The sequence below is a fragment of the Zootoca vivipara genome, chromosome 2 (genome assembly GCF_963506605.1).
Source record: "Zootoca vivipara chromosome 2, rZooViv1.1, whole genome shotgun sequence".
NCBI lineage: Eukaryota > Metazoa > Chordata > Lepidosauria > Squamata > Lacertidae > Zootoca > Zootoca vivipara.
Window position 1 is genome coordinate 7,306,462 of NC_083277.1, and position 27,933 is coordinate 7,334,394.

The 27,933-nt window shown below is 43.9% G+C and overlaps 1 protein-coding gene across 1 annotated transcript; it reads right to left on the reverse strand.

Moving 5' to 3' along the window:
* Positions 1-217: 217 nt before the first annotated feature.
* On the reverse strand, positions 218-10,431 carry LOC118080262 (vomeronasal type-2 receptor 26-like). Its single transcript, XM_060270899.1, has 3 exons — positions 10,246-10,431; positions 8,392-8,518; positions 218-1,125 (listed from the first exon to the last, which is right to left on the reverse strand). Exons 1-3 carry the CDS (start codon positions 10,429-10,431, stop codon positions 218-220), a joined length of 1,221 nt encoding a protein of 406 aa, XP_060126882.1.
* Between the last annotated feature and the right edge of the window lie 17,502 nt (positions 10,432-27,933).

The following is a 27,933-nucleotide window of genomic DNA, read 5'->3' on the forward strand; positions in this document are numbered from 1 at the left end:
GATCTCAGGAGGAAAGAGGCTTTTTCCTGGTCCTGCTTCTTCATGCTTTAAACTGGAGATCTTGGGCATAGAACATGGGTGGAACCAGCTCTGCCTCTCATATACCTGTACATCCCTCCCCCTCTGGAGACAAAACTGGTTCTGCTTCAGATTCTGTAAGCAGAATCTGTCCCTTCTGGTTCTATAAGCAGAATCTGTCCCTATAGAATCTATGATTCTATGATTCTTTAGTTTTTATTGTCAGGTGTTCCTTTGTGTTCAGATCAGGCCTCAGGACAATAATGTAGCATTTGGGAATGAAGATGCAGCCCAGAAGCCCAGCACTAGAGGCCAAGATAGAGAAGACTTGAACGGCTACCATGTACTTCCCCTTGGTGCTCAGATAGGTGGGCACAAAGGACACCCAAACACTGCAGAAGATCAGCATGCTGAAAGTGATCAGCTTAGCTTCATTGAAGGCCCCAGGCAGCTTCCTCGCCAGGAAAGCCACCGTGAAGCAGATGGCAGCTAGGAAGCCCATGTAACCGAGGGCAGCATAAAACATAGCAACAGACCCTTCATTGCATTGCAGGGTGATCTCTCCAGCCTGGGAATGCTTGTCGGAGTCTGGGAATGGGGGAGACATCCCCAGCCAAATGATGCAAATGACCATTTGGACACTGGAACAGGAAATGACAATGGAGTTGGATAGACTCTTCCCCAGCCATCTCCTCACCCTGTTCCCTGGCTTTGTGGCCAAGAAGGCCAGCACCACAGTGATGGTTTTTGACAGCAAAGAAGATACAGCAACCGAGAAGATGGTGCTGATGGCTGTTTGTCGAAGGAGGCAGGTGACTTTCGTGGGACGGCCAATGAAGAGGAAGGAGGACCAAAAGGACAGCAGGAGGGAGACGAGGAGGATATAGGAGAGGTCCCTGTTGTTGGCTTTGACTATGGGAGTTTCCTTGTATTTAATGAAGATTCCTAACACGAAGCTTGTGGATAAGGACAGGAAGAGGGCCAAGAAAGCCAGGAGGATCCCTAAATATTTTTTATACGATAGGAAGGTGATAATCTTGGGAATGCAGTGATCTCGGTCCTTGTTTGAATTTTGTTCTTCTGGACATTTGGTGCAACGCTCTGCATCTGAGGAGGAGAAAAAGAATGGTTTTGGCTTTGCTTACAGACACATTCTATTACATGTCGAGAAATGCACTCATATGGGAGATATCAGAAAATGAGGATGTATTGTAAGAAAGGGAAGCTTTTTTGCTGCACTTCATTATCTAATGTTGTCACTGCGATCTTGGCTTTCCTCCAAGGAGAAAGAGATGGCAAACAAGATTTTTCTCACTTTTTACCTTGTTATATTGATAAGGCTGAGAGTTAGAGACTTCCCCACAGAAGTGTATGCTGTGTTCATGGTAAATGTTTTGTTCTGTATGCTGAAGGCACACCTCTCTACCTTGAACTTTAACCTTTTATTTCGTGGGAAGCAATAAAAAGTACAGGAACAATAATTGCTTCTCTCGTGGTCCCTTCCGACTCTACAGTGCTTGAAGGACCTGGGCGTGTTTAGCCTGGAAAAGAGGAGACTGAGAGGAGAGAGGAAAGCCATCTTCAAATATCTTAAGGGCTGTCACATGGAAGGGGGAGCATGCTTGTTTTCTCCTGCTCCGGAGGATAGGAATGGAACCAATGGCTTCAGGTTACAAGGAAGGAGATTCCGATTAAACATCAGGAAAAACCCATAAGAGGTGGTGGACTCTCCTTCCTTGGAGGTTTTTAAGTAGAGGTTGGATGGCCATCTTTCAGGGATGCTTTAGCTGAGGTTTCTGCATTGCAGGGGGTTGGACTAGATTGTTAGTGCATGAGCATCTACTCTTGGGTTCCTTCATTTGTCAAAGTGGAGTTTCCACAGAAAAGTCTTCCTGCATCATCACAGCGTCAGCAGCAGTCCATCTGTCCAGCCTTCTCTTGGTGAATTCTCATTACAGGAATAAACACCTCACCCATTTGTTTCCTTTCTTAATGTCTTTATTATTTACAAGCTCTACACTGGTCAGCATAAAGAAAAACAAATAAAGAAATGAAACAAAATCTTTTCTCTCCTCAGTCATCCCAATCACTCACATATTGAACACTTACTAATACGCCAAAATAGATGGCTCTTGGGGTCCCTTCCAACTCTACGATTCTATTATTTTAATATGTATACCGCCTTTCTGTATTGCTATACACAAGAAGGTTTACAAGCTAAAGAAACAACAAAATAGACAGCAAAGATCACAAACGTAATATACAAAAAACATCATAATAAAAACATAACGTTTGAATAAACAACTTATATCAAATAAAACAATACTCAATAATATTTAATAGTGATATTCAGACATGGTACACAGTAAAATTTAACATCAGCAAATAAACAGTTTAAACTTATCATGTGCAATAAAAATTAGTAATCTATAAACAATAAAAATGACGGCAAGTCACAAGGAATAAAATACCACAAAACTTACAAACCATGTAAAAGGATCAAATTGAGAAACAAGAACACACAACTTATGAAATTATTGTTTTTAATATCCATTAACTTCTCTCTTCCCAGCTGCTTTGGCTGTTCTCAAAGTCGTGGTCTGGGATATCCAATAACCTCTTGCTGAAATCCCATAATTTTCAGTTGTTCTGGTTTATTTTTATCCTCTTTTACTGGCACTCTAGCCCCTCCAGATAGCAATGGTGTGGTGATACCAGAGAAGCATTGCTGAACAAACTAAAGCAGAATAAAGCCCCTACTTATGCATTATTATTATTATGTCAAGAATATGCTGAAGAATGCCTCCAGAACAAAATTCCCAACTAGAGGGTCCTCAGTCTACATCTTTTCGTTTAGCTGAACTGGAGGAAAATTGTTAGATGGATAAATTGCTTTGTCATATTTCACCTTTAATGTGTGATCTTTTCTTATAATTGTTTTATGTTTCTTCCATGTAATACTCAGATTAGCCCTATTGTAATATTTCATCCTGGGCATCAGTGAACTAAAATGGAAGGGAATGGGCGAATTCAGTTCGGGTGACTATCATATCTACTACTGTGGGCAAGAATCCTGTAGCAGAAATGGAGTGGCCCTCATAGTCAACAAAAGAGTGGCAAAAGCTGTAATGGGATGCAATCTCAAAAATGACAGAATGATCTCGATACGAATCCAAGGCAGACCTTTTAACATCACAGTAATCCAAGTTTATGCACCAACTACCGGTGCTGAAGAAAGTGAAATTGACCAATTCTATGAAGACCTACAACAACTTCTAGAAATGACACCAAAGAAGGATGTTCTTCTCATTACAGGGGATTGGAATGCTAAAGTAGGGAATCAAGAGATAAAAGGAACAACTGGCAAGTTTGGCCTTGGAGTTCAAAATGAAGCAGGGCAAAGGCTAATAGAGTTCTGTCAAGAGAACAAGCTGGTCATCACAAACACTCTCTTCCAACAACACAAGAGACGACTCTACACATGGATATCACCAAATGGGCAGCATCGAAATCAGATTGATTATATTCTCTGCAGCCAAAGATGGAGAAGCTCTATACAGTCAGCAAAAACAAGACCTGGAGCTGACTGTAACTCAGATCATCAGCTTCTTATAGCAAAATTCCAGCTTAAACTGAAGAAAGTAGGAAAAACCACTGGGCCAGTAAGATACAATCTGAATCAAATCCCTTATGAATACACAGTGGAAGTGAGGAACAGGTTTAAGGATTTAGATTTGGGGCTTCCGGTTGACCACGCCATCTTGCTCAGACGGGGGTCCGCACAGCGGAGCGGACCTCGGCGCTTCAGAGGTGGAGGGAATCGTTCCAGCGAAGCGAAACCTCCTTAAAAGCCCCAAATCGAGCTTTTTGGGGACAGATTTTGCCTGGCGGCGCCAAAAGCGAGCTCTCTCCTCCCCGGATCGGCTTTGTTTAAGCCCCCGAGAGCGAGGAGGTGAACCGCGGCGGACAGGCTGACATTGCTGCTCTGAGAGTGCGAAGCTGCGAGTCTGGGAAGTGGAGGTGGCCAATTCTTCAAAGAACACTCAGCAAATGAATAGACTGTGAGTAATTTGGATTCTTTGGAATGTAAATTAAGGCAACAATTTGGACCTGGGAGAGAGGGGAAAAGAGGAAGCCACCCCCCCCTACGGTAACATATGAGACAGTAAACAGAAACCCGAAGCCGTAAACAGAAGATTTTAACTTAAAAGGATTCCTCAAAGGCATCAAAGAGAATCTCCCCTAAATGCAGGGTAAAAGGGGAGAGAGACTGTGGTTGTGATTGCCCTGCAGAAAGAAGTTAAGACTAAGAAAGACCTTTCTGTTCCTCGGGAGCCGGCAGCCCAGACAATCCAGTGAGTTGATCAGGAATTATAGTTAAATTTTATTTCTATCTTTATCTCTGGACTTTTTGGAAATTCTTTTTTGGTTTATATGCTTTTGAAATGTGAGTTCGAACTTTATTTTTAAGAATGCAGCCAGCTTGTTAAAATGGAGTCGAGAAAATAGACTGTGATCATATTCCACCCCATGTGACAAGTTTTGACCTTGACAGGACTGAACTATGTCAACAAAAAGGTACCCGCCTGAGTTTCAGCGGACTGTTTTGACCTTAATGTGGGAAGCAAGAATAGAACTATGTCAAGAGGAGACACAACGGCAAGAGTTACAGCAACAATTCCAGATGGTGATGGCAGAATATGATTTCTTAGAAGATGAAGCTTTTGAAACTGAAGAAGACGAATGTGAGAATGACAATGATGAGGACTGTGATGATCTAACACAAAATGAAGCCCATCACGAAATAAATGATGATTTTACTCTACAAAAAGTTGGATGGAGTGCCTCCCCTTCGAGGGGGGCACGATTGGATTTACTGGAACTCCAGAATGACCACAGGGAAGAAGGAAAAATTAAGCAGAGAAGAGAAGAAGCTCAGGGGTCTGATATGGAGGCCTGGATGGCAAAAGACTGTAAACAGGGGGTGGGGTGAAGGGAAAGTGAAGTTGTGATTGTAAGGATGGGTTAATAGGACTATAACTGGACTGCTGACTATGGAACTTGCTGGATTGGTGGGGTGGAGCCGGTACTCGGGGGGTGTAAGGTTAGTTTGGGAATAGTTATAGGTTTAAAAAGTGAATTGATTCTGGAAAAAGGTGAAAATATGGAGGCCTATAGAGGGGTAAAAATTAGGCACGGGAAGAAAAAATGGGAGTTTGATTTCTCAGTGATTGGACAATAGGCGAAAATGATAATAGTTAGTTTAAAAGTGGTACAAGATATAAAGGTGTATGTTATAAAATATGAACTATGAAACTGTTGAAGATGATAAATAAGGGAGGAAAACCGGGGAAGGGGGGAGGGTGGGGAAGCCCACAAAATATGGTTTAACAATTATGAATTTAACAATTATGATGAATTTTTTTTTGTCTTTTTTCCTTTTTGTCTTTTTTTTTCTTCTCTTTTTTCTCTTTTTCTCTTTTTGTATTTTCTTTTTTTTGGTATGACAATAGATGGTTGGATGGATGAACTCCTGCGTACTGCCCTGGTTCACTGGAGCTCCCTGGTGGCAGGGGGGGGCTTCGGGGGCAGGGGAGGGGGAGGAGGACAGAAACCCAATCATAAAATGGACCACTTCTGACTGTTCACCTGTGTGGGATACTTCTGTGGCAGGGGAGGACCCATGGAGGGGGGTGGGAAGAAGGTGGAAAAGGTGTTTATGTATGTACCATCTTTTGTAATTTGTAAAATCAATAAAAATTATGTTTAAAAAAAAAATAAGGATTTAGATTTGGTGGACAGAGTGCCTGAAGAACTATGGATGGAGGCTCGTAACATTATACAGGAGGCAGCAACGAAAACCATCCCAAGGAAAAGGAAATGCAAGAAAGCAAAATGGCTATCCAACGAGGCCTTACAAATAGCGGAGGAGAGGAGGCAAGCAAAATGCAAGGGAGATAGGGAAAGATACAGGAAGCTGAATGCAGATTTCCAAAAAACAGCAAGGAGAGACAAGAGGATCTTCTTAAATGAGCAATGCAGAGAAATAGAGGAAAACAATAGAATGGGGAAAACCAGAGATCTGTTCAAGAAAATTGGAGATATGAAAGGAACATTTCGTACAAAGATTACCATAATCAAGGACAAAAGTGGTAAGGACCTAACAGAAGCAGAAGACATCAAGAAGAGGTGGCAAGAATACACAGAGGAATTATACCAGAAAGATATGGAGGTCTCGTACACCCCAGGTAGTGTGGTTGCTGACCTTGAGCCAGACATCTTGGAGAGTGAAATCAAATGGGCCTTAGAAAGCACTGCTAATAACAAGGCCAGTGGAAGTGATGATATTCCAGCTGAACTATTTAAAATTTTAAAAGATGATGCTGTTAAGGTGCTACACCCAATATGCCAGCAAGTTTGGAAAACTCAGCAATGGCCAGAGGATTGGAGAAGATCAGTCTACATCCCAATTCCAAAGAAGGGCAGTGCCAAAGAATGCTCCAACTACCACACAATTGCGCTCATTTCACACGCTAGCAAGGTTATGCTTAAAATTCTACAAGGCAGGCTTAGGCAGTATGTGGACCGAGAACTCCCAGAAGTGCAAGCTGGATTTCAAAAGGGCAGAGGAACCAGAGACCAAATAGCAAACATGCACTGGATTATGGAGAAAGCTAGAGAGTTCCAGAAAAACGTCTACTTCTGCTTCATTGACTATGCAAAAGCCTTTGACTGTGTCGACCACAGCAAACTATGGCAAGTTCTTAAAGAAATGGGAGTGCCTGATCACCTCATCTGTCTCCTGAGAAATCTCTATGTGGGACAAGAAGCTACAGTTAGAACTGGATATGGAACAACTGATTGGTTCAAAATTGGGAAAGGAGTACGACAAGGTTGTATATTGTCTCCCTGCTTATTTAACTTATATGCAGAATTCATCATGCGAAAGGCTGGACTAGATGAATCCCAAGCCGGAATTAAGATTGCCGGAAGAAATATCAACAACCTCAGATATGCAGATGACACAACCTTGATGGCAGAAAGCGAGGAGGAATTAAAGAACCTTTTAATGAGGGTGAAAGAGGAGAGCGCAAAATATGGTCTGAGGCTCAACATCAAAAAAACCAAGATCATGGCCACTGGTCCCATCACCTCCTGGCAAATAGAAGGGGAAGAAATGGAGGCAGTGAGAGATTTTACTTTCTTGGGCTCCTTGATCACTGCAGATGGTGACAGCAGTCACGAAATTAAAAGACGCCTGCTTCTTGGGAGAAAAGCAATGACAAACCTAGACAGCATCTTAAAAAGCAGAGACATCACCTTGCCGACAAAGGTCCGTATAGTTAAAGCTATGGTTTTCCCAGTAGTGATGTATGGAAGTGAGAGCTGGACCATCAAGAAGGCTGATCGCCGAAGAATTGATGCTTTTGAATTATGGTGCTGGAGGAGACTCTTGAGAGTCCCATGGACTGCTAGAAGATCAAACCTATCCATTCTTAAGGAAATCAGCCCTGAGTGCTCCCTGGAAGGACAGATCGTGAAGCTGAGGCTCCAATACTTTGGCCACCTCATGAGAAGAGAAGAATCCTTGGAAAAGACCCTGATGTTGGGAAAGATTGAGGGCACTAGGAGAAGGGGACGACAGAGGACAAGATGGATGGACAGTGTTCTCGAAGCTACCAACATGAGTTTGACCAAACTGCGGGAGGCAGTGCAAGACAGGAGTGCCTGGCGTGCTATGGTCCATGGGGTCACGAAGAGTCGGACACGACTAAACGACTAAACAACAACAACAATATTTCATCTGCAATGTACCGGTAATGTAATGTTTGCATATTTTTTTGATTATTGTGCATCATGCTTTCTCTCTTTTAAATGGATATTTGCGATTTCCACTATTTCTCGTTTATTTTAAAAAACATTTTTAATTCACTTTTGTGAGGGTGGTTCTGGTTCTCTGATCCTATAAAATAGCCAAAGCTATGCCTTGTGGGCAGGGCTGGCTGAGCCCAATTTGCTTCCTACGAGTCATTTCTTCCAAATGACTTCCTGGAAGGTGATTAAAAATGCAGAATTCAAGAAAGGATCTGCATCCAAATACAGTATATTCCTGCGTATAAGACTACTTTTTAACCCAGGAAAATCTTCTCAAAAGTCGGGGGGCGTCTTATACGCCGGGTCGTATTTCTTAAATGGCGAGTATATCACAAACACTATATTTTAACTGGAAAAGTTGGGGGTCGTCTTATACGCCCAGTCGTCTTATACGTCTTATATAGGTATGTCTTTAGAATCTTCACAGAAAGTGTCTGGCTAATATGTTGCCCTATTCATATTCTCCAAACAAATTCCATCTCCCGTGGCGTCACCCACCTTCCTGTGTAGATATGGTCCCTTCCACACACGCAATGCAAGCGTAGCAGCAAACCGGCTCTCCTTCTTGAACCACCTTGGCATATCCCGGGCGACAGCTTTTGGTACACCTGGAGTGAGGCACAGTCTAGCCATAAAGAAAAGACGGCACATTAAAGGGGAAGTGTCAGCAATATGTGTGCCCATGGAACTCACTCATAGAGTCTGGAAAGAACCCAGCAGGGTCTCCAGTCCCACAAGCAAGCACCTTTGATGTCAGGGGTGCCAACTTGAACAAAATATTGTGGGGACCAAGGTAGGCCGTGCCCCACATAAATAATCGATCACATGATGCAGTGCACACACACAATTTGAATGGGAATGCCCATCAACTTTGTTGGAGACTGGCCCCCAAATATTTTATTGTGGGCCCGAATTCCCAACAGCTCCTAGAAGTTGGCTCCTATGCTTGATGCAGAATGGAAGCCTCCCTGCTGTGCTTGCTTTTTTCTCAGAAAAATAAAATAAATAGGTCTTTGAACAACTGGACCGAGGCACGGTCTGATAAAAAAACAAAATGTATGTTCAGGGCAAGTATTTGTGCCAGGAGTATTTGTGTCTATGGAGCTGATTCATAGAGTTTTGAAACAACCCAGCAGGTTCTCTAGGCAAAAGATACAGAAACAAAACAAAACAAAAAATCCAAGAACAGCAGCAATAAAACACTCTGATGAAGAGCAGTATTTAAACATAAAGTATGATCACATCTCGGTGGTGGCGTCCACCCTGTGGAATGCCCTCCCATCAGATGTCAAGGAAATAAACAACTATCTGACTTTTAGAAGACATCTGACAGCAGTCCTGTTTAGGGAAATTTCTAATATTTGATATTCTATTATGTTTAATATTCTGTTGGAAGCTGCCAAGAGTGGCTGAGGAAACCCAGCCAGATGGGCGGGGTATAAATAATAATAATAATAATAATAATAATAATAATAATAATAATAATAATAATATATTACGCTGGGGTTACATTCCAGGGAAGGAATAGTATGTGCAAAAATGCATATACTCGAATCAGCCCCTTGGAACGCCTCCTGACCTTCCGTCTCCACCCCCATCGTTCTGCCCGGACACTGAGGTCCAGTGCTGAGGGCCTTCTGGCGGTTCCCTCACTGCGAGAAGCCAAGTTACAGGGAACCAGGCAGAGGGCCTTCTCGGTAGTGGAACCGCCCTGTGGAATGCCCTCCCATCAGATGTCAAAGAGAAAAACAACTACCAGACTTTTAGAAGACATCTGAAGGCAGCCCTGTTTAGGGAAGCTTTTAATGTTTAATAGATTATTGTATTTTAATCTGTTGGAAGCCGCCCAGAGTGGCTGGGGAGGCCCAGCCAGACGGGCGGGGTATTAATAATATATAATATATTATTATTATCCCCAAGCAATGCAGGGAGCTTCTAAGCTCTCTGTTTTGCTCACTGGGCTCTTGCATGGGCTCTACAATGTTCTCATGAGATCTCGCAGGTCTGGGCTGGATTATCCATTAAGCAAAATAAGCACATGCTTAGAGCATCAAGGGAAGGCGGGCACCACAGAAATTTTCTGTTGCCAGATTTACCATGGACCATAATGGGCAGCTCAATCAAGTTCCACAAAAAAGGCTCCCACAATAAATGAAAAAAATACATACATGCATACATGTGTGTGTGTGTGCACATGAAGGGCAGTATATACATTTAATAATTTAGTTGCTTAATTAATTATAATGAAGGCATCAGCCAAACCTCCAAAAGATTATACTTGAAATCCTCTTGGAAATATTCAGCAGATTGCTAGATCTTAACACAGATCATGTGGAATGAAGGGTCTCTTACCTTGTTAAACTGCTTGGGCCACACAATAGCTTCTGGGTTAATGGCGAGCTTGAAGTCAGTGGATGCCTCTGTCTCTATACTCCCAATTTTCACTCTAACACAAGACTCATTTGGAAGCAACACCCAGTTCTCAATATCAAACATGATTGGCAGCTCCCAATTCTCACCCAAATACAGTCTGCCCATGGAAGTATTCAACAACCGGGTTTCTCTTAAGAAAGGGTGAAGCTGGAACGACAAGGAAAACACCAACATTTCAAAGCATTTTGGACATCTCATCCCTGCTCCTTTTGAGCCCCGAAGTCCTTGCATGGCACCACTTGGTCTCATTGGAGTATGCAGAGGACTGAAAACCAGAACTTAGAAAACATTTTAGATGCCTCAGCCCTGCTCCCTTGGAACTCTAAACTCCTTTCGTGCCACAACGTTTCCTACTGAGAAGACTAAACAGACACCCCACAGGTGGAGGGACACCTGCTTTTAACTTAGAATCATAGAGTTGGAAGAGACCACAAGGGACGTCCACTCCAACACCCTGCCAAGCAGGAAACACCACCAAAGCATTCCTGACAGATGCCTGTCAAGCCTTCACTTAAATACCTCCCAAGAAGGAGACTCTACCACACTCCTTGGCAGCAAATTCCACTGCCGAACAGCTCTTGCTGTCAGGAAGTTCTTCCTAATGTTTAGGTGGAATCTTCTTTCTTGTAGTTTGCAACCATTGCTCCGTGTCCACTTCTCTGGAGCATCCTTTTATATATTTGAACATGGCTATCCTGTCAACCCTTAACCTTCTCTTCTCCAGGCTAAACATACCCAGCTCCCTAAGCCATTCCTCATAAGGCATCGTTTCCAGGCCTTTGACCATTTTGGTTGTCCTCCTCTGGACACGTTCCAGCTTGTCGGTATCCTTCTTGAACTGTGGTGCCCAGAACTGGAGACAGTATTCCAGGTGAGGTCTGACCAGAGCAGAATACAGTAGTACTATTACTTCCCTTGATCTAGATCCTATACTCCTATTGATGCAGCCCAGAATTGCATTGGCTTTTTTAGCTGCTGCATCGGACTGTTGACTCATGTCAAGTTTGTGGTCTACCAAGACTCCTAGATCCTTTTCACATGTATTGCTCTCAAGCCAGGTGTCACCCATCCTGTATTTGTGCCTTTCATTTTTTTTGCCCAAGTGTAGTACTTTACATTTCTCCCTGTTAAAATTCATCTTGTTTGCTTTGGCCCAGTTGTCTAATCTGTTAAGGTCATTTTGAAGTGTGATCCTGTCCTCTGAGGTATTAGCCACCCCTCCCAATTTGGTGTCGTCTGCAAACTTGATCAGGATGCCCTCAAGCCCATCATGCAAGTCGGGTATAAAGATGTTGAATAAGAATGGGCCCAAGACAGAACCCTGTGGCACCCCACTATTCACTTCTCTCCAGGATGAAGAGGAGCCATTGATGAGCACCCTTTGGAAGCCACTTGTTGTGGCTTCTTATGGTTTTATTTTATGAACTTATGTTTTTTATTGTGGTAGACCAATTTTGATATGCAGACCATCTGGTACGCAGGCTGAGATCCTAACTGCCCACAAACTGTCTCTCCAGAGTGGTGCATGCTCTAGTTATCTCCCGCTTGGACTACTGCAATGCATTCTACATGGGGCTACCTTTGAAGGTGACCCAGAAACTACAACTAATCCAGAATGCGTCAGCTAGACTGGCGAATGGGAGTGGCTGCCGACACCACTTAACACTGTTGCTGAAAGACCTACATAGGCTCCCGGTATGTTTCCGAACACATTTCAAAGTGTTGGTGCTGACTTTTAAAACCCTAAGTGGCTTCAGCCCAGTATAACTGAAGGAGCGTCTCCAACCCCATCGTTCAGCCTTGACACTGAGGTCCAGTTCTGAGGGCCTTCTGGCAGTTCCCTCATCTCCAAGAAGTGAGGTTACAGGGAACCAGGCAGAGGGCCTTCTCACTAGTGGCGCCCGCCCTGTGGAACGCCCTCCTATCGGAGGTCAAGGAAATAAACACCTATTTGACTTTTAGAAGACATCTGAAGGCAGCCCTCATTAGGGAAGTTTTTAAATGTTTGATGTTTTATCACATTTTAAATATTCTGTTGGGAGCCACCCAGAGTGGCTGAGGAGGCCTGGCCAGATGGGCGGGGTATAAGTAATAAATTATTATTATTATTATTATTATTATTATTATTATTATTATTATTATTATTGACAATACAAACACCATGAATGCAGGGTTCTTCTGCATCTGCCAGCTGGAGCCTAACAAGAATTGCATCATAAGTGATGGGCTTCTTCAAGAGGAAGGGCTGGATCTAAATCTAAATCTAAATCTAAATAAATAAAAATATAACTTTTTCCTCACTGTTGCATTTGTGTCTAAATCGATGAGAATGATTGTTCCACAGTTGGTAGAAAGAACTGTGATTTCTAGAAAGGGAAAGGAAATACCTGCCATGGTTGCAGCCTTTGACATGCCAACAGGTCTCCTCCACCCGCCATCAACATCCCCTTTGATCTAGATGAACAGGCAACATTTAAAGCATGAGCCATGATTTGGACACTGAAATACGTTCTGTAGCTGTCTTGAGACATAACTCCCTGCAGCTCCTCTTCGGACGACACCTCCGGATTCTTCACATCTCTGCATCTTGTCCAACCTCTCACAGCGAGGACATGCTTAGAGTATGAACAACTAAATGCTTTTTGCCGAAGCAGATTAAGAGGATGGGACTCTGGTTTATAGCAGTCACATTTGCTCCTTATTTTGGTCTTCATCACAAAGGAGAATGAACCATGGATGTACTGCAAGGACTTGGGACCCAAAGACAAATTCATGTCAATGTCCTGAAAAGCTGTTGTGATCCATACTTTTGGCCCAATTTGTTTCTCAAGTTCTTGTTGTAGTCTCATGAGGAAACTCAGTGCCGTATGACTGTTTACATAGTAAAGGGATACATTGGTCTGCCTCCATAGGGTAACTGATTCACTTAGTCTGGACTGGTTCGGTTGACTCTTTTCTGCGATTCTTACTGAGAAGGCAACACAAATTCCATTGCTGAACATCAGAGATGTCAAGGCACTCAAGAACCTGTCTCCATTCTCATTGTCTGGAGCAAAGAGGCCGATCCACGTCCATCCAAAATGCTGGAGCAACTTGACAATCCCTGTGTACTGAACTTCTTCATTGGGGACCATACGGTAGACAAAAGGGACTTCGGTGTTCTCATCAAGAACCCCGGAGACAAAGCCATAACTGATCTGGAGTGGGGGAGGAAAAGTACAGTGTTTCATTTTCAGAGGAAAGGACAGGACTAGCCTGAAATATTTAATACCTAAAAAATATTTTCCTGGCTGGGGCTGATAGTTTTATTTTGAAACTTTGAGAGGCTGCAACCCTATCAAAGTCTCTGTGTTGAAGAATCATAGAATTGTAGAGTTGGAAGCCACCCTGAAGATCATCTTGTCCAACCCCCTGCAATGCAGCTGTCCCATACGGGGATCAAGTCTGCAACCTTGACGCTGGCAGCAACACACTCTAACCAACTGAGCTCTCTAGCTTAACATAGCTCAGGATTTTCTCCCTCTTTGATGCCTCTTTTTGACTCAGCTGACAATAAAGCAAATTTATTTTGCTGCTGAACCTCTTTTCTGTCCCTCCATGCCCTACCCTTCATACCTGTGGGATTTTGTAGATGCCTGACATGGATGAAATCACTTTGGAGATGATGGAATTGGCTCCTTCAAGAACAGCCAAGTGATTATTCCATTTTCCACAGCGATAGTTTGGAATATTGCTTCCCCCACCTGCAAGCAGGTCTAGCAAAGCATCGGAAGTGATCCTTGCATTGTAATAGTTCTCATAGAGGCTGTAGCCTAGGGTGATGTTGGGTAAGAGTCTGGGATTCCTGTTGATCTCTTGGATGGTGAACAAGAAGGACAAGATGTGCCAGTAGAACCTAAATGGCACTCTGTAAGAAATCCATCAATGAAAAAGTGCCAAACCATTCACCACTTAATGAAAATAAATAGTATTTGATTCCCTTAATCATGGTGTGCATTAGGGCTGCCATGCGGACATAGCAGGAATAAGGCAGTTGGAAACAGTGTCCGGGCCAAAATTGCTGAAATTTCCTTTAAAATAGGTCAAAAAATTCTCTCTCCCCCCCCCCAAAGGCTCCATAACTTTGCGGAGAAAAGCTCAACAATCCTGACCACTAGGTCCAGTCATGACCGACTCTGGTGTTCACTTTATTGGCCGAGGGAGCCGGCGTACAGCTTCCAGGTCATGTGGCCAGCATGACAAAGCCGCTTCTGGTGAACCAGAGCAGCACACGGAAACGCCGTTTACCTTCCCGCCGGAGCGGTACCTATTTGTCTACTTGCACTTTGACGTGCTTTCGAACTGCTAGGTTGGCAGGAGCTGGGACCGAGCAACCAACCAGTCTTTCAGTGAAACAAACCATCAGAAGCATGGGTTATTTTATCTTCAGTCTCTCCTGTGCAAGTGAAACCAGCAGTGAGGGGGAAATATTAGGAATGTTGATTGCTGCTGGGGGGGTGCAGAGAAAAAGTCCCTGGAGCCAAATTAATTCCTCAGAAGCACTGAACTTGGCTAAGTTTGCAATTCCCTGTCTTATTCTACATCAAGGGAGGCTTCTTCTGTAATTCCAGGTGGAGATAATGTCCACTTAAAACTAGTATTTCATCCAGAAGGATAGTTTCCTTGCCATTCATTTTTTTCCCCTGTGGGAGAAATGGCCTTTGACACTAATACTGCTGATATCTTCCGGGATGTTATTTCCGACAGGGGAAGGGATGGAATCAAATGCCCTCCCAAATATCAGCACAAAAGACTTTTGCTTTGTCTGTTTAAACATGTATTTTATTGGTTTTCAACAGTAACACCATAAACTTAACATGAACAGCAAACACAACCCACGAAGCATATATTATTGGAAGTAACATGAAGGTACATACGTAATAGGCTCACTGCTTAATTCGTCTTCTGCATAGAGATACATGTGTTAAAGGGGGTTGCAATAACTGTGCTGGCTTATTAATGTGATCTGTAAAGGACAACCATGTGCTTAAAAATTTGGCTTTCTTTGCCTGTCCATTAAAAATTCTGATGCACAGGGTCAAGCATTCCAGGAACACAAAGTAGGGTTTTCTCCTGTGCCTTACTCATCTCACGCCTGCAGGTGTGATCATTCAATGCATCATTTTGATGCCTGGTTTGTTCATACTGTTGTGTCATATTCTTCAACAGGCAATACAGCGTGAAAATAGAGCATGTCTGGGAACATGCAACCCACTGTCTGCTGCAAAACTCCAGTTCCCTTCAGCCCCTGCCAGCATGGCCAATTATCGGGGATGATGGGAGCTGTAGTCCCACAACATCTGGAAGACCGCAAAGTCCTCACCCGTAAAATGGAGACTATTTCCCTAGTAAACAGGAGCCATTGGGGTGCAATAGAAAAACATGACGTCCTTCTGCAGAGGATTACTTACTCGTCCTCAAACTTGGTTGATGGGGGCTGGGAAAAGATGTATGGACTTTGTAGACCAAACAGATTTGGAGATATTATCCCGCTAATGAGGAAGTCGCCAGGCTGGAAATAATTCTGTGCTTTGTATCCTTCCCGGATTGGATTCAGGGGGCATTTTGCCTTCAGGATTCTACAGGTTTCGTGCAAAATTAGCAGCCTCAGCATCTGGGATCTCATTCTGACACTTGACTCCTACACCTCTCATGCGAGTGCTCCTCTCTTCCCCCATAGCCAGCTAAGTCAAGAGAAGCCAAAAACTCTTATTTAACCAATATGGGTGGTGGTGCAGCTATAGCTTCAGAACCATTAAACCTCACAGAGATGTATCCCACCCTTCTTACTCCCGCTCTCAATCTTGGCTAAATCTGTCTCTGACACAGGAGATCTTCTGTGCACCAACTTTTCCCCAAGGCACAAGGCAGCAGATAACCACATGCGGCCCTTGCTGCTGATGTTCATGCAAGCTATCTTGGGCTTTGGCAAGAATAAATCACAATGATTTTGATAATTATAAGGGGAAGGAAGATCATCTCTGCGACAACCTGAAGTCTCTGTGTGGCTTGAGGGGCAGGAGCTGAGTTGGTGGGGAATCAAAGTCGCTGCTCCAAAGTTTGACATGGGTCCTGCAGCTGGTTCAGTTCAAAGCTTAATCTAACCCAGTATCCTGTGGCACCCAGTGGCCAATCAGACATTTCTGGGATCCATCCAAACTAATGGCAATAGAGTTGATCCCAGCAAATGGCATTCAGAGATACTGTATGCAGCCTCTGATCCTGGCAGTCATGTGATTGCCTTTTAAAGCTGTCTCTTATAATTATACATCGGAACCTCAGGCAGGGGATAATCGCTTTTAAAAGGCTGTGAAAGACTGTGAAATAAGAACAATAAGATAATATTACTGAGAACAAGTGGGTGAAAGTGAGGAGAGGAGAGGATTTCCTCCCCCCCAAAAAGCCCACTTTCCAAAAAAAAACAAAAAACAGGACTTTCCTCCTTCCTAAAAAAACAACAACTTTGAGCTAACCCCCAAAAAAATGGGAGTAGATCACTGCCAATTTTTAATTCTGAAAGTAGATCACAGTCTCTTGAGAGTTGGCCACCCCTGATCTAGATAACCACAGCTACTAGCTTGTTCTTTTGAGAACTAGAAAGTTCAGGAAAGTTCAGGAACGTTTTACACCCATAAAACTCACAATCCCTGCCACGAGGGATTCACTCCGAGGATGGTGAAAACCAGAGGGCTGGAGCCAATTAGCCAACTGGGAAATTCCAACCTGGCCCTGAATGCAGCAACAGACTATGCTCCTAGTGACCCAAAGCTTCTGGACACCCGTGAAGAACATGAGAGCTTCCCTGTTAGAAAAGTGTGTACTTTGTTAAGGGTACTGGGAACTGTAGCTCTGTGGCGGGTAAGCTACAGTTCCCAGTATTCATCGGGGGGGTCACATGCTGTGCCTTAAACGTTTGATATGTATGCAGCCCACCGGCCCATCCAGCTAAGTATTTTCCCCTCTAACTGGCAGGATCTCAGGAGGAAAGCGGCTCTTTCCTGGTCCTGCTTCTTCATGCTTTAAACTGGAGATCTTGGGCATAGAACATGGGAGGAACTAGCTCTGCCTCTCATATACATCCCTCCCCCTCTGGAGACAAAACTGGTTCTGCTTACAGCAGAATCTGTCCCTATAGAATCTATGATTCTATCATTCTTTAGTTTTTATTGTCAGGTGTTCCTTTGTGTTCAGATCAGGCCTCAGGACAATAATGTAGCATTTGGGAATGAAGATGCAGCCCAGAAGCCCAGCACTAGAGGCCAAGATAGAGAAGACTTGAACGGCTACCATGTACTTCCCCTTGGTGCTCAGGTAGGTGGGCACAAAGGACACCCAAACACTGCAGAAGATCAGCATGCTGAAAGTGATCAGCTTAGCTTCATTGAAGGCCCCAGGCAGCTTCCTCGCCAGGAAAGCCACCGTGAAGCAGATGGCAGCTAGGAAGCCCATGTAACCGAGGGCAGCATAAAACATAGCAACAGACCCTTCATTGCATTGCAGGGTGATCTCTGCAGCCTGGGAATGCTTGTCAGAGTCTGGGAATGGGGGAGACATCCCCAGCCAAATGATGCAAATGACCATTTGGACACTGGAACAGGAAATGACAATGGAGTTGGATAGATTCTTCCCCAGCCATCTCCTCACCCTGTTCCCTGGCTTTGTGGCCAGGAAGGCCAGCACCACCATGATGGTTTTTGACAGCAAAGAAGAGACAGCAACCGAGAAGATGGTGCAGAAGGCTGTTTGTCGAAGGAGGCAGGTGACTTTCGTGGGACGGCCAATGAAGAGGAAGGAGGACCAAAAGCACAGCAGGAGGGAGACAAGGAGGATATAGGAGAGGTCCCTGTTGTTGGCTTTGACTATGGGAGTTTCCTTGTATTTAATGAAGATTCCTAACACGAAGCTTGTGGTTAAGGACAGGAAGAGGGCCAAGAAAGCCAGGAGGGTCCCCAAATATTTTTTATACGATAGGAAGGTGATAATCTTGGGAATGCAGAGATCTCGGTCCTTGTTTGAATTTTGTTCTTCTGGACATTTGGTGCAACGCTCTGCATCTGAGGAGGAGAAAAAGAATGGTTTTGACTTTGCTTACAGACACATTCTATTACATGTCGAGAAATGCACTCATATGGGAGATATCAGAAAATGAGGATGTATTGTAAGAAAGGGAAGCTTTTTTGGTGCACTTCATTATCTAATGTTGTCACTGCGATCTTGGCTTTCCTCCAAGGAGAAAGAGGTGGCAAACAAGATTTTTCTCACTTTTTACTTTTTTATATTGATAAAGCTGAGAGTTAGAGACTTCCCCACAGAAGTGTGTGCTGTGTTCATGGTAAATGTTTTGTTCTGTATGCTGAAGGCACACCTCTCTACCTTGAACTTTAACCTTTTATTTCGTGGGAAGCAATAAAAAGTACAGGGAAAATAATTGCTTCTCTCGTGGTCCCTTCCGACTCTACAATGCTTGAAGGACCTGGGCATGTTTAGCCTGGAAAAGAAGAGACTGAGTGGAGAGATGAGAGCCATCTTCCAATATCTTAAGGGCTGTCACATGGAAGGGGGAGCATGCTTGTTTTCTCCTGCTCCAGAGGATAGGAATGGAACCAATGGCTTCAGCTTACAAGGAAGGAGATTCCGATTAAACATCAGGAAAAACTTTCTGGCAGTAAGAGCTGCTCGACAGTGGAACAGACTCCCATAAGAGGTGGTGGACTCTCCTTCCTTGGAGGTTTCTAAGTAGAGGTTGGATGGCCATCTTCCAGGGATGCTCTAGCTGAGATTCCTGCATTGCAGGAGGTTGGACTAGAGCATCTACTCTTGGGTTCCTTTGTTTGTCAAAGTGGAGTTTCCACAGAAAAGTCTTCCTGCATCATCACAGCGTCAGCAGCAGTCCATCCGTCCAGCCTTCTCTTGGTGAATTCCCATTGCGCAGTCAGGCGGAGTCCCCCCCAGTCCCCAGGGCAGCCCCGAGGGAATAATGACACAGGACCACGTATTTATGGGATTAAAATTGGCCACAACTTTATTAAAATTCAGATGTAGGAAGACCTTGGCGCAGGCATTGGACGTATATCCCTCCCAGCCCCCAGCCGGGGGTGGGGTGATCTTCAGGGTTGTCCAGCATGAGTGGGGGGTTGGGCTAACTCTGGAGAACATATGTTCAATCAGATAGCCCACCCACCCCCCGATCGCCGTCGCTGGAAGGGGAGGGCAATAATCAGCCAAGTGGCATCGCCAAATGCCCCCCCCCTTGAGGCCCGTTTACGGGAACCCTGTTATCGCTGCCGCAATAGGGTGGGGGGTCACCGCCCCCACGCCCCTCCCCTTTATGTAAATGACTAAAGGATTCCGCCCAAGGCCTGCATCTGCCAAAGTTGTGACGAATTGCTACGGGAAAGGCGAAACCTGCCAATGCAGGGAAAGTCCTTTCCAGCCCTTTAACAGTGACCGGTCGTAGCAGCGCCTGCATGCGTGTACGCCTGTGGAAGAAAGACCTGTAAAGCAAGAAGCCTGTGGGAGTAAATAACCTGTAAAGCAAGCATAAAGTTAGGGAGTGGAGGGTGGGAAAGCTCTGAATCCATCAGCTGCTTCCCAAGAATGGCTCCTCTTCTTTGTGTGCAGGTAAGCCTACCTGATCCTACCTGGCCGATCCCCCTGGCATGCCTCCCTTCGGCTGCCTGAGTGGGCAGTGACTCCAGCCTCCAGCCTCAGGTAGGCCGTGCCAGCCTCCAAACTTCCAGGTCTGCCTCAGGGATCCCAGGGGGGGCTGCATGCGACTGCGCAAAATGCGCCTCCCCTTTATGTTGGGGAAGCGGTCATTACAGGAATAAACACCTCACCCATTTGGTTCCTTTCTTAATGTCTTTATTATTTACAAACTCTACACTGGTCAGCATAAAGAAAAACAAATAAAGAAAGGGAACAGAATCTTTCCTCTCCTCAGTCATCTGAATCACTCACATACTGAACACATATTAATACGCCATAATAGATGGCTCTTGGGGTCCCTTCCAACTCTAAGATTCTATTATTTTCTTGTAAACCAAGAAGGTTTACAAGCTAAAGAAACAACAAAATAGACAGCAAAGATCACAAACGTAATATACAAAAAACATCATAATAAAAACATAACCTTTGAATAAACAACTTATATCAAATAAAACAATACTCAATAATATTTAATAGTGATATTCAGACATGGTACACAGTAAAATTTAATATCAGCAAATAATAAACAGTTTACACTTATCATGTACAATAAAAATTAGTAATCTATAAACAATAAAAATAACGGCAAGTCACAAGGAATAAAATACCATGAAACTTACAAACCATGTAAAAGGATCAAATTGAGAAACAAGAACACACAACTTATGAAATTATTGTTTTTAATATCCATTAACTTCTCTCTTCCCAGCTGCTTTGGCTGTTCTCAAAGTCATGGTCTGGGACATCCGATAACCTCTTGCTGAAATCCCATAATTTTTAATTGTTCTGGTTTATTTTTATCCTCTTTTACTGGCACTCTAGCCCCTCCAGATATGGTGGATAATACCAGAGAAGCATTGCTGATCAAACTAAAGTAGAATAAAACCCCTAAATATGCATTTTATTATGTCAAGAATATGCTGCAGAATGCATCCAGAACAAAATTCCCAACTAGAGGGTCCTCAGTCTACATCTTTTCGTTTAGCTGAACTGGAGGAAAATTGTTAGATGGATAAATTGCTTTGTCATATTTCACCTTTAATGTGTGATCTCTTCTTATAATTGTTTTATATTTCTTCCATGTAATACTCAGAGTAGCCCTATTGTAATATTTCATCTACAATGTAATGTAATGTAATGTAATGTAATGTTTGCATATTTATATTATTATTGTGCATCATGCTTTCTCTCTTTTAAATGGATATTTGCGATTTCCACTATTTCTTGCTGAGGGTGGTTCTGGTTCTCTGATCCTAGAAGGCATGGTATAAAATAGCCAAAGCTATGCCTTGTGGGCAGGGCAGGCTGAGCCCAATTTGCTTCCTACGAGTCATTTCTTTCAAATGACTTCCTGGAAGGTGAATAAAAATGCAGAAATCAAGAAAGGATCTGCATCCAAATATGTCTTTAGAATCTTCACAGAAAGTGTCTGGCTAATATGTTGCCCTATTCATATTCTCCCCACAAATTCCATCTCCCGTGGCGTCACCCACCTTCCTGTGTAGATATGGTCCCTTCCACACACGCAATGCAAGCGTAGCAGCAAACCGGCTCTCCTTCTTGAACCACCTTGGCATATCCCGGGCGACAGCTTTTGGTACACCTGGAGTGAGGCACAGTCTAGCCATAAAGAAAAGACGGCACATTAAAGGGGAAGTGTCAGCAATATGTGTGCCCATGGAACTCACTCATAGAGTCTGGAAAGAACCCAGCAGGGTCTCCAGTCCCACAAGCAAGCACCCTTGATGTCAGGGGTGCCAACTTGAACAAAATATTGTGGAGACCAAGGTAAGCCGTGCCCCACATAAATAATCGATCACATGATGCAGTGCACACACACAATTTGAATGGGAATGCCCATCAACTTTGTTGGAGACCGGCCCCCTCAAATATTTTATTGTGGGCCCAAATTCCCAACAGCTCCTAGAAGGTGGCTTCTATGCTTGACGCAGAATGGAAGCCTCCCTGCTGTGCTTGCTTTTTTCTCAGAAAAAGTAAAATAAATAGGTCTTTGAACAACTGGACCGAGGCACAGTCTGATAAAAAAACAAATGGTATGTTCAGGGCAAGTATTTGTGCCAGGAGTATTTGTGTCTATGGAGCTGATTCATAGAGTTTTGAAACAACCCAGCAGGTTCTCTAGGCAAAAGATACAGAAACAAAACAAAACAAAAAATCCAAGAACAGCAGCAATAAAACACTCTGATGAAGAGCAGTATTTAAACATAAAGTATGATCACATCTCAGTGGTGGCGTCCACCCTGTGGAATGCCCTCCCATCAGATGTCAAGGAAATAAACAACTATCTGACTTTTAGAAGACATATGAAAGCAGTCCTGTTTAGGGAAATTTCTAATGTTTGATATTCTATTATGTTTAATATTCTGTTGGAAGCTGCCAAGAGTGGCTGAGGAAACCCAGCCAGATGGGCGGGGTATGAATAATAAAATATTATTATATTATTATTATTATATTATGCAGGGGTTACATTCCAGGGAAGGAATAGTATGTGCAAAAATGCATATACTTGAATCAGCCCCTTGGAACGCCTCCTGACCTTCCGTCTCTCCCCCCCCCCATCATTCTGCCCGGACACTGAGATCCAGCACCGAGGGCCTTCTGGCGGTTCCCTCACTGTGAGAAGCCAAGTTACAGGGAACCAGGCAGAGGGCCTTCTCGGTAGTGGCGCCCGCCCTGTGGAACGCCCTCCCATCAGATGTCAAAGGGAATAACAACTACCAGACTTTTAGAAGACATCTGAAGGCGGGACATTTGTTTAGGGAAGCTTTTAATGTTTAATAGATTGTTGTATTTTAATCTGTTGGAAGCCGCCCAGAGTGGCTGGGGAAGCCCAGCCAGATGGGTGGGGTATAAATTATTATTATTATTATTATTACTCCCCAAGCAATGCAGGGAGCTTCTAAGCTCTCTGTTTTGCTCACTAGGCTCCAGGATGCTCTTGCATGGGCTCTGCAATGTTCTCATGAAATCTCGCAGGACCGGGCTGGATTATCCATTAAGCAAAATAAGCACATGCTTAGGGCATCACGGGAAGGCGGGCACCACAGAATTTTTCTGTTGCCAGATTTACCATGGACCATAATGGGCAGCTCAATCAAGTTCCACAAAAAAGGCTCCCACAATAAATGAAAAAAATACATGCATACATGTGTGTGTGTCTGCACATGAAGGGCAGTATATACATTTAATAGTTTAGTTGCTTAATTAATTATAATCAGCCAAACCTCCAAAAGATTATACTTGAAATCCTCTTGGAAATATTCAGCAGATTGCTAGATCTTAACACATATCATGTGGAATAAAGGGTCTCTTACCTTGTTAAACTGCTTGGGCCACACAATAGCTTCTGGGTTAATGGCGAGCTTGAAGTCAGTGGATGCCTCTGTCTCTATACTCCCAATTTTCACTCTAACACAAGACTCATTTGGAAGCAACACCCAGTTCTCAATATCAAACATGATTGGCAGCTCCCAATTCTCACCCAAATACAGTCTGCCCATGGAAGTATTCAACAACCGGGTTTCTCTTAAGAAAGGGTGAAGCTGGAACGACAAGGAAAACACCAACATTTCAAAGCATTTTGGACATCTCATCCCAGCTCCTTTTGAGCTCCGAAATCTTTGCATGGCACCACTTGGTCTCGTTGGAGTATGCAGAGGACTGAAAACCAGAACTTAGAAAACATTTCAGATGCCTCAGCCCTGCTCCCTTGGAACTCTAAACTCCTGTTGTGCCACAAAGTTTTCTACTGACAAGACTAAACAGACACCCCGCAGGTGGAGGGACACCTGCTTTTAACTTGTTGTGGCTTCTTGTGGTTTTATTTTATGGACTTACATTTTTTATTGCAGTAGACCAATTTTGATATGCAGACCATCTGGTACGCAGGCTGAGACCCTAACTGCCCACGGACTGTCTCACCAGAGTGGCGCATGCTCTGGTTATCTCCCACTTGGACTACTGCAATGCGCTCTACGTGGGGCTACCTTTGAAGGTGACCCTGAAACTACAACTAATCCAGAATGCGGCAGCTAGACTGGCGAATGGGAGCAGCCGCCGAGACTATATAACACTGGTCCTGAAAGACCTACATTGGCTCCCGGTATGTTTCTGAACACAATTCAAAGTGTTGGTGCTGACCTTTAAAGGCCCAGTATACCTGAAGGAGCGTCTCCACCCCCATCGTTCAGCCTTGACACTGAGGTCCAGCTCTGAGTGCCTTCTGGTGGTTCCCTCCCTGCGAGAATGAGGTTACAGGGAACCAGGCAGAGGGCCTTCTCGGTAGTGGCACCCACCCTATGGAACGCCCTCCCATAGATTCTGAATCGATCCCTATCTCAGGCGACTGTCCCATCCTACCTAAAGTCTTCCATTATTGTTCCGATACCTAGAGCAATTTTCCTAGATTGTAGCAATTTTGGCCTTAAATGGAAATTCTGGACTTTGAAGTCATTTTGTTTTTATTTTCATTTGTTTACTGTTCTGTATTGTATTGTGCTTATTAGTAATTTAATTCATGTGGAGTGTTTTAATTGAGTTGATACAGCAACCGAGAAATTTCGTTGTTCCCGCAATGGGACAATGACAATAAAAATCAATTCTAAATAAACAACTATCTGACTTTCAGAAGACATCTGAAGGCAGCCCTCTTTAGGGAGGTTTTTTAAACGTTTGATGTTTCATCACGTTTTAAATATTCTGTTGGGAACCACCCAGAGTGGCTTGGGGGGGGGCTGGCCAGATGAGCGGGGTATAAGTAATAAAATGTTGTTGTAGTAGTTGTTGTTGTTGACATACAAACACCATGAATGCAGGGTTATTCTGCATCTTCCAGCTGGAGCCTAACAAGAATTGCATCATAAGTGATGGGCCTCTTCAAGAGGAAGAGCTGGATCTAAATCTAAACCTAAATAAATAAAACAATAACTTTTTCCTCACTGTTGCATTTGTGTCTAAATCGATAAGAATGATTGTTCCAGAGTTGATAGAAAGAACTGTGATTTCTAGAAAGGGAAAGGAAATACCTGCCATGGCTGCAGACTTTGACATGCCAACAGGTCTCCTTCACCCGCCATCAACATCCCCTTTGATCTAGATGAACAGGCAACATTTAAAGCATGAGCCATGATTTGGACACTGAAGTACGTTCTGTAGCTGTCTTGAGACAGAACTCTCTGCAGCTCTTCTTCTGACGGCACCTCCGGATTCTCCACGTCTCTGCATCTTGTCCAACTTCTCACAGCGAGGACATGCTTAGAGTATGAACAACTAAATGCTTTTTGCCGAAGCAGATTAAGAGGATGGGACTCTGGTTTATAGCAGTCACATTTGCTCCTTATTTTGGTCTTCATCACAAAGGAGAATGAACCATGGATGTACTGCAAGGACTTGGGACCCAAAGACAAATTCATGTCAATGTCCTGAAAAGCTGTTGTGATCCATACTTTTGGCCCAATTTGTTTCTCAAGTTCTTGTTGTAGTCTCATGAGGAAACTCAGTGCCGTATGACTGTTTACATAGTAAAGGGATACATTGGTCTGCCTCCATGGGGCAACTGATTCTCTTGGTCTGAACTGGTTCAGTTGACTATTTTCTGGGATTCTTACTGAAAAGGCAACACAAATTCCATTGCTGAACATCAGAGGTGTCAAGGCACTCAAGAACCTGTCTCCATTCTCATTGTCTGGAGCAAAGAGGCCGATCCACGTCCATCCAAAATGCTGGAGCAACTTGACGATCCCCGTGTACTGAACTTCTTCATTGGGGACCATATGGTAGACAAAAGGGACTTCAGTGTTCTCATCAAGAACCCTAGAGACAAAGCCATAACTGATCTGGAGTGGGGGAGGAAAAGTACAGTGTTTCATTTTCAGAACAAAGAACAGGACTAGCCTGAAATATTTAATACCTAACAAATATTTTCCTGGCTGGGGCTGATAGTTTTATTTTGAAACTTTGGGAGGCTGCAACCCTATCAAAGTCTCTGTGTTGAAGAATCATAGAATTGTAGAGTTGGAAGCCACCCTGAGGATCGTCTTGTCCAACCCCCCTGCAATGCAGCTGTCCCATACGGGGATCAAGTCTGCAACCTTGACGCTGGCAGCAACACACTCTAACCAACTGAGGTCTCTAGCTTAACATAGCTCTGGACTTTCTCCCTCTTTGATTCCTCTTTTTGACTCTGCTGACAATAAAGCGAATTTATGCCCCACCCTTCATACCTGTGGGATTTTGTAGATGCCTGACATGGTTGAAATCACTTTGGAGATGATGGAATTGGCTCCTTCAAGAACAGCCAAGTGATTATTCCATTTTCCACAGCGATAGTTTGGAATATTGCTTCCCGCACCTGCAAGCAGGTCTAGCATAGCATCGGAAGTGATCCTTGCATTGTAATAGTTCTCATAGAGGCTGTAGCCTAGGGTGATGTTGGGTAAGAGCCTGGGATTCCGGTTGATCTCTTGGATGGTGAACAAGAAGGACAAGATGTGCCAGTAGAACCTAAATGGCAATCTGTAAGAAATCAATCAATGAAAAAGTGTCAAACCATTCACTACTTAATGAAAATAAATAGTATTTGATTCCCTAAATCTTGGTGTGCATTAGGGCTGCCATACGGACATAGCAGGAATAAGGCAGTTGGAAACAGTGTCCGGGCCAAAATTGCTGAAATTTCCTTAAAAATAGGTCAATTTTTTTTCTCTTCCCCCCCCCACCCCAAAAGGTTCCATAACTTTGCCAAGAAAAGCTCAACAATTTTTGTGTCTGGGTTTTCACTTTGTGCAATATGGGAAACCTAGTCTGCATGTTTTTTGTGAAGGGTGAGAAGGGACGTATCCTTCTTGCAAGATGAAAATTCATTTGCCGCTTAAGAATTAAAATACAAGGATTGCTCAAGAGGAGGAGCACTAAACTACAAAGAACAAAAATGAAGAAAACATTCTTTTATCTGAAGGTGTGTGAAATATGGGGATGTGGCTGCTAAGGCTAGTATTGGCAGCTTCAAAGGAGCTGCATAAAGAGCCAATTGCTGCAATGGAAAGCTAAGTGCATTTAAAAGCTATATTTGGTTAAAGGTAAAGGTAAAGGGACCCCTGACCACTAGGTTCAGTCATGATCGACTCTGGGGTTGCGGCGTGCATCTTGTGTTATTGGCCGAGGGAGCCGGTGTACAGCTTCCAGGTCATGTGGCCAGCATGACAAAGCCGCTTCTGGCGAACCAGAGCAGCACACGGAAATGCCGTTTACCTTCCCACTGGAGTGGTACCTATTTATCTACTTGCACTTTGACATGCTTTCGAACTGCTAGGTTGGCAGGAGCTGGGACCGAGCAGCCAACCAGTCTTTCACTGAAACAAACCATCAGAAACATGGGTTATTTTATCTTCAGTCTCTCCTGCGCAAGTGAAACCAGCTGTCCAGCACAGCAGTGAGGGGAAAATATTAGGGATGTTGATTGCTGCAGAGAAAAAGTCCCTGGAGCCAAATTATTCCTCAGAAGCACTGAACTTGGCTAAGTTTGCAATTCCCTGTCTTATTCTGCATCAGCCTGTTGTCTTTGTCCATGGAGTTTTCTTGGCAGGGATACTGGAGTGGCTTGCCAGTTCCTTCTCCAGGTGGATCATGTTTAGTCCTGAGTGCTCACTGGAAGGACAGATCGTGAAGCTGAGGCTCCAATACTTTGGCCACCTCATGAGAAGAGAAGACTCCCTGGAAAAGACCCTGATGTTGGGAAAGATTGAGGGCACTAGGAGAAGGGGACGACAGAGGACGAGGTAGTTTGACAGTGTTCTCGAAGCTACGAACATGAGTTTGACCAAACTGTGGGAGGCAGTGGAA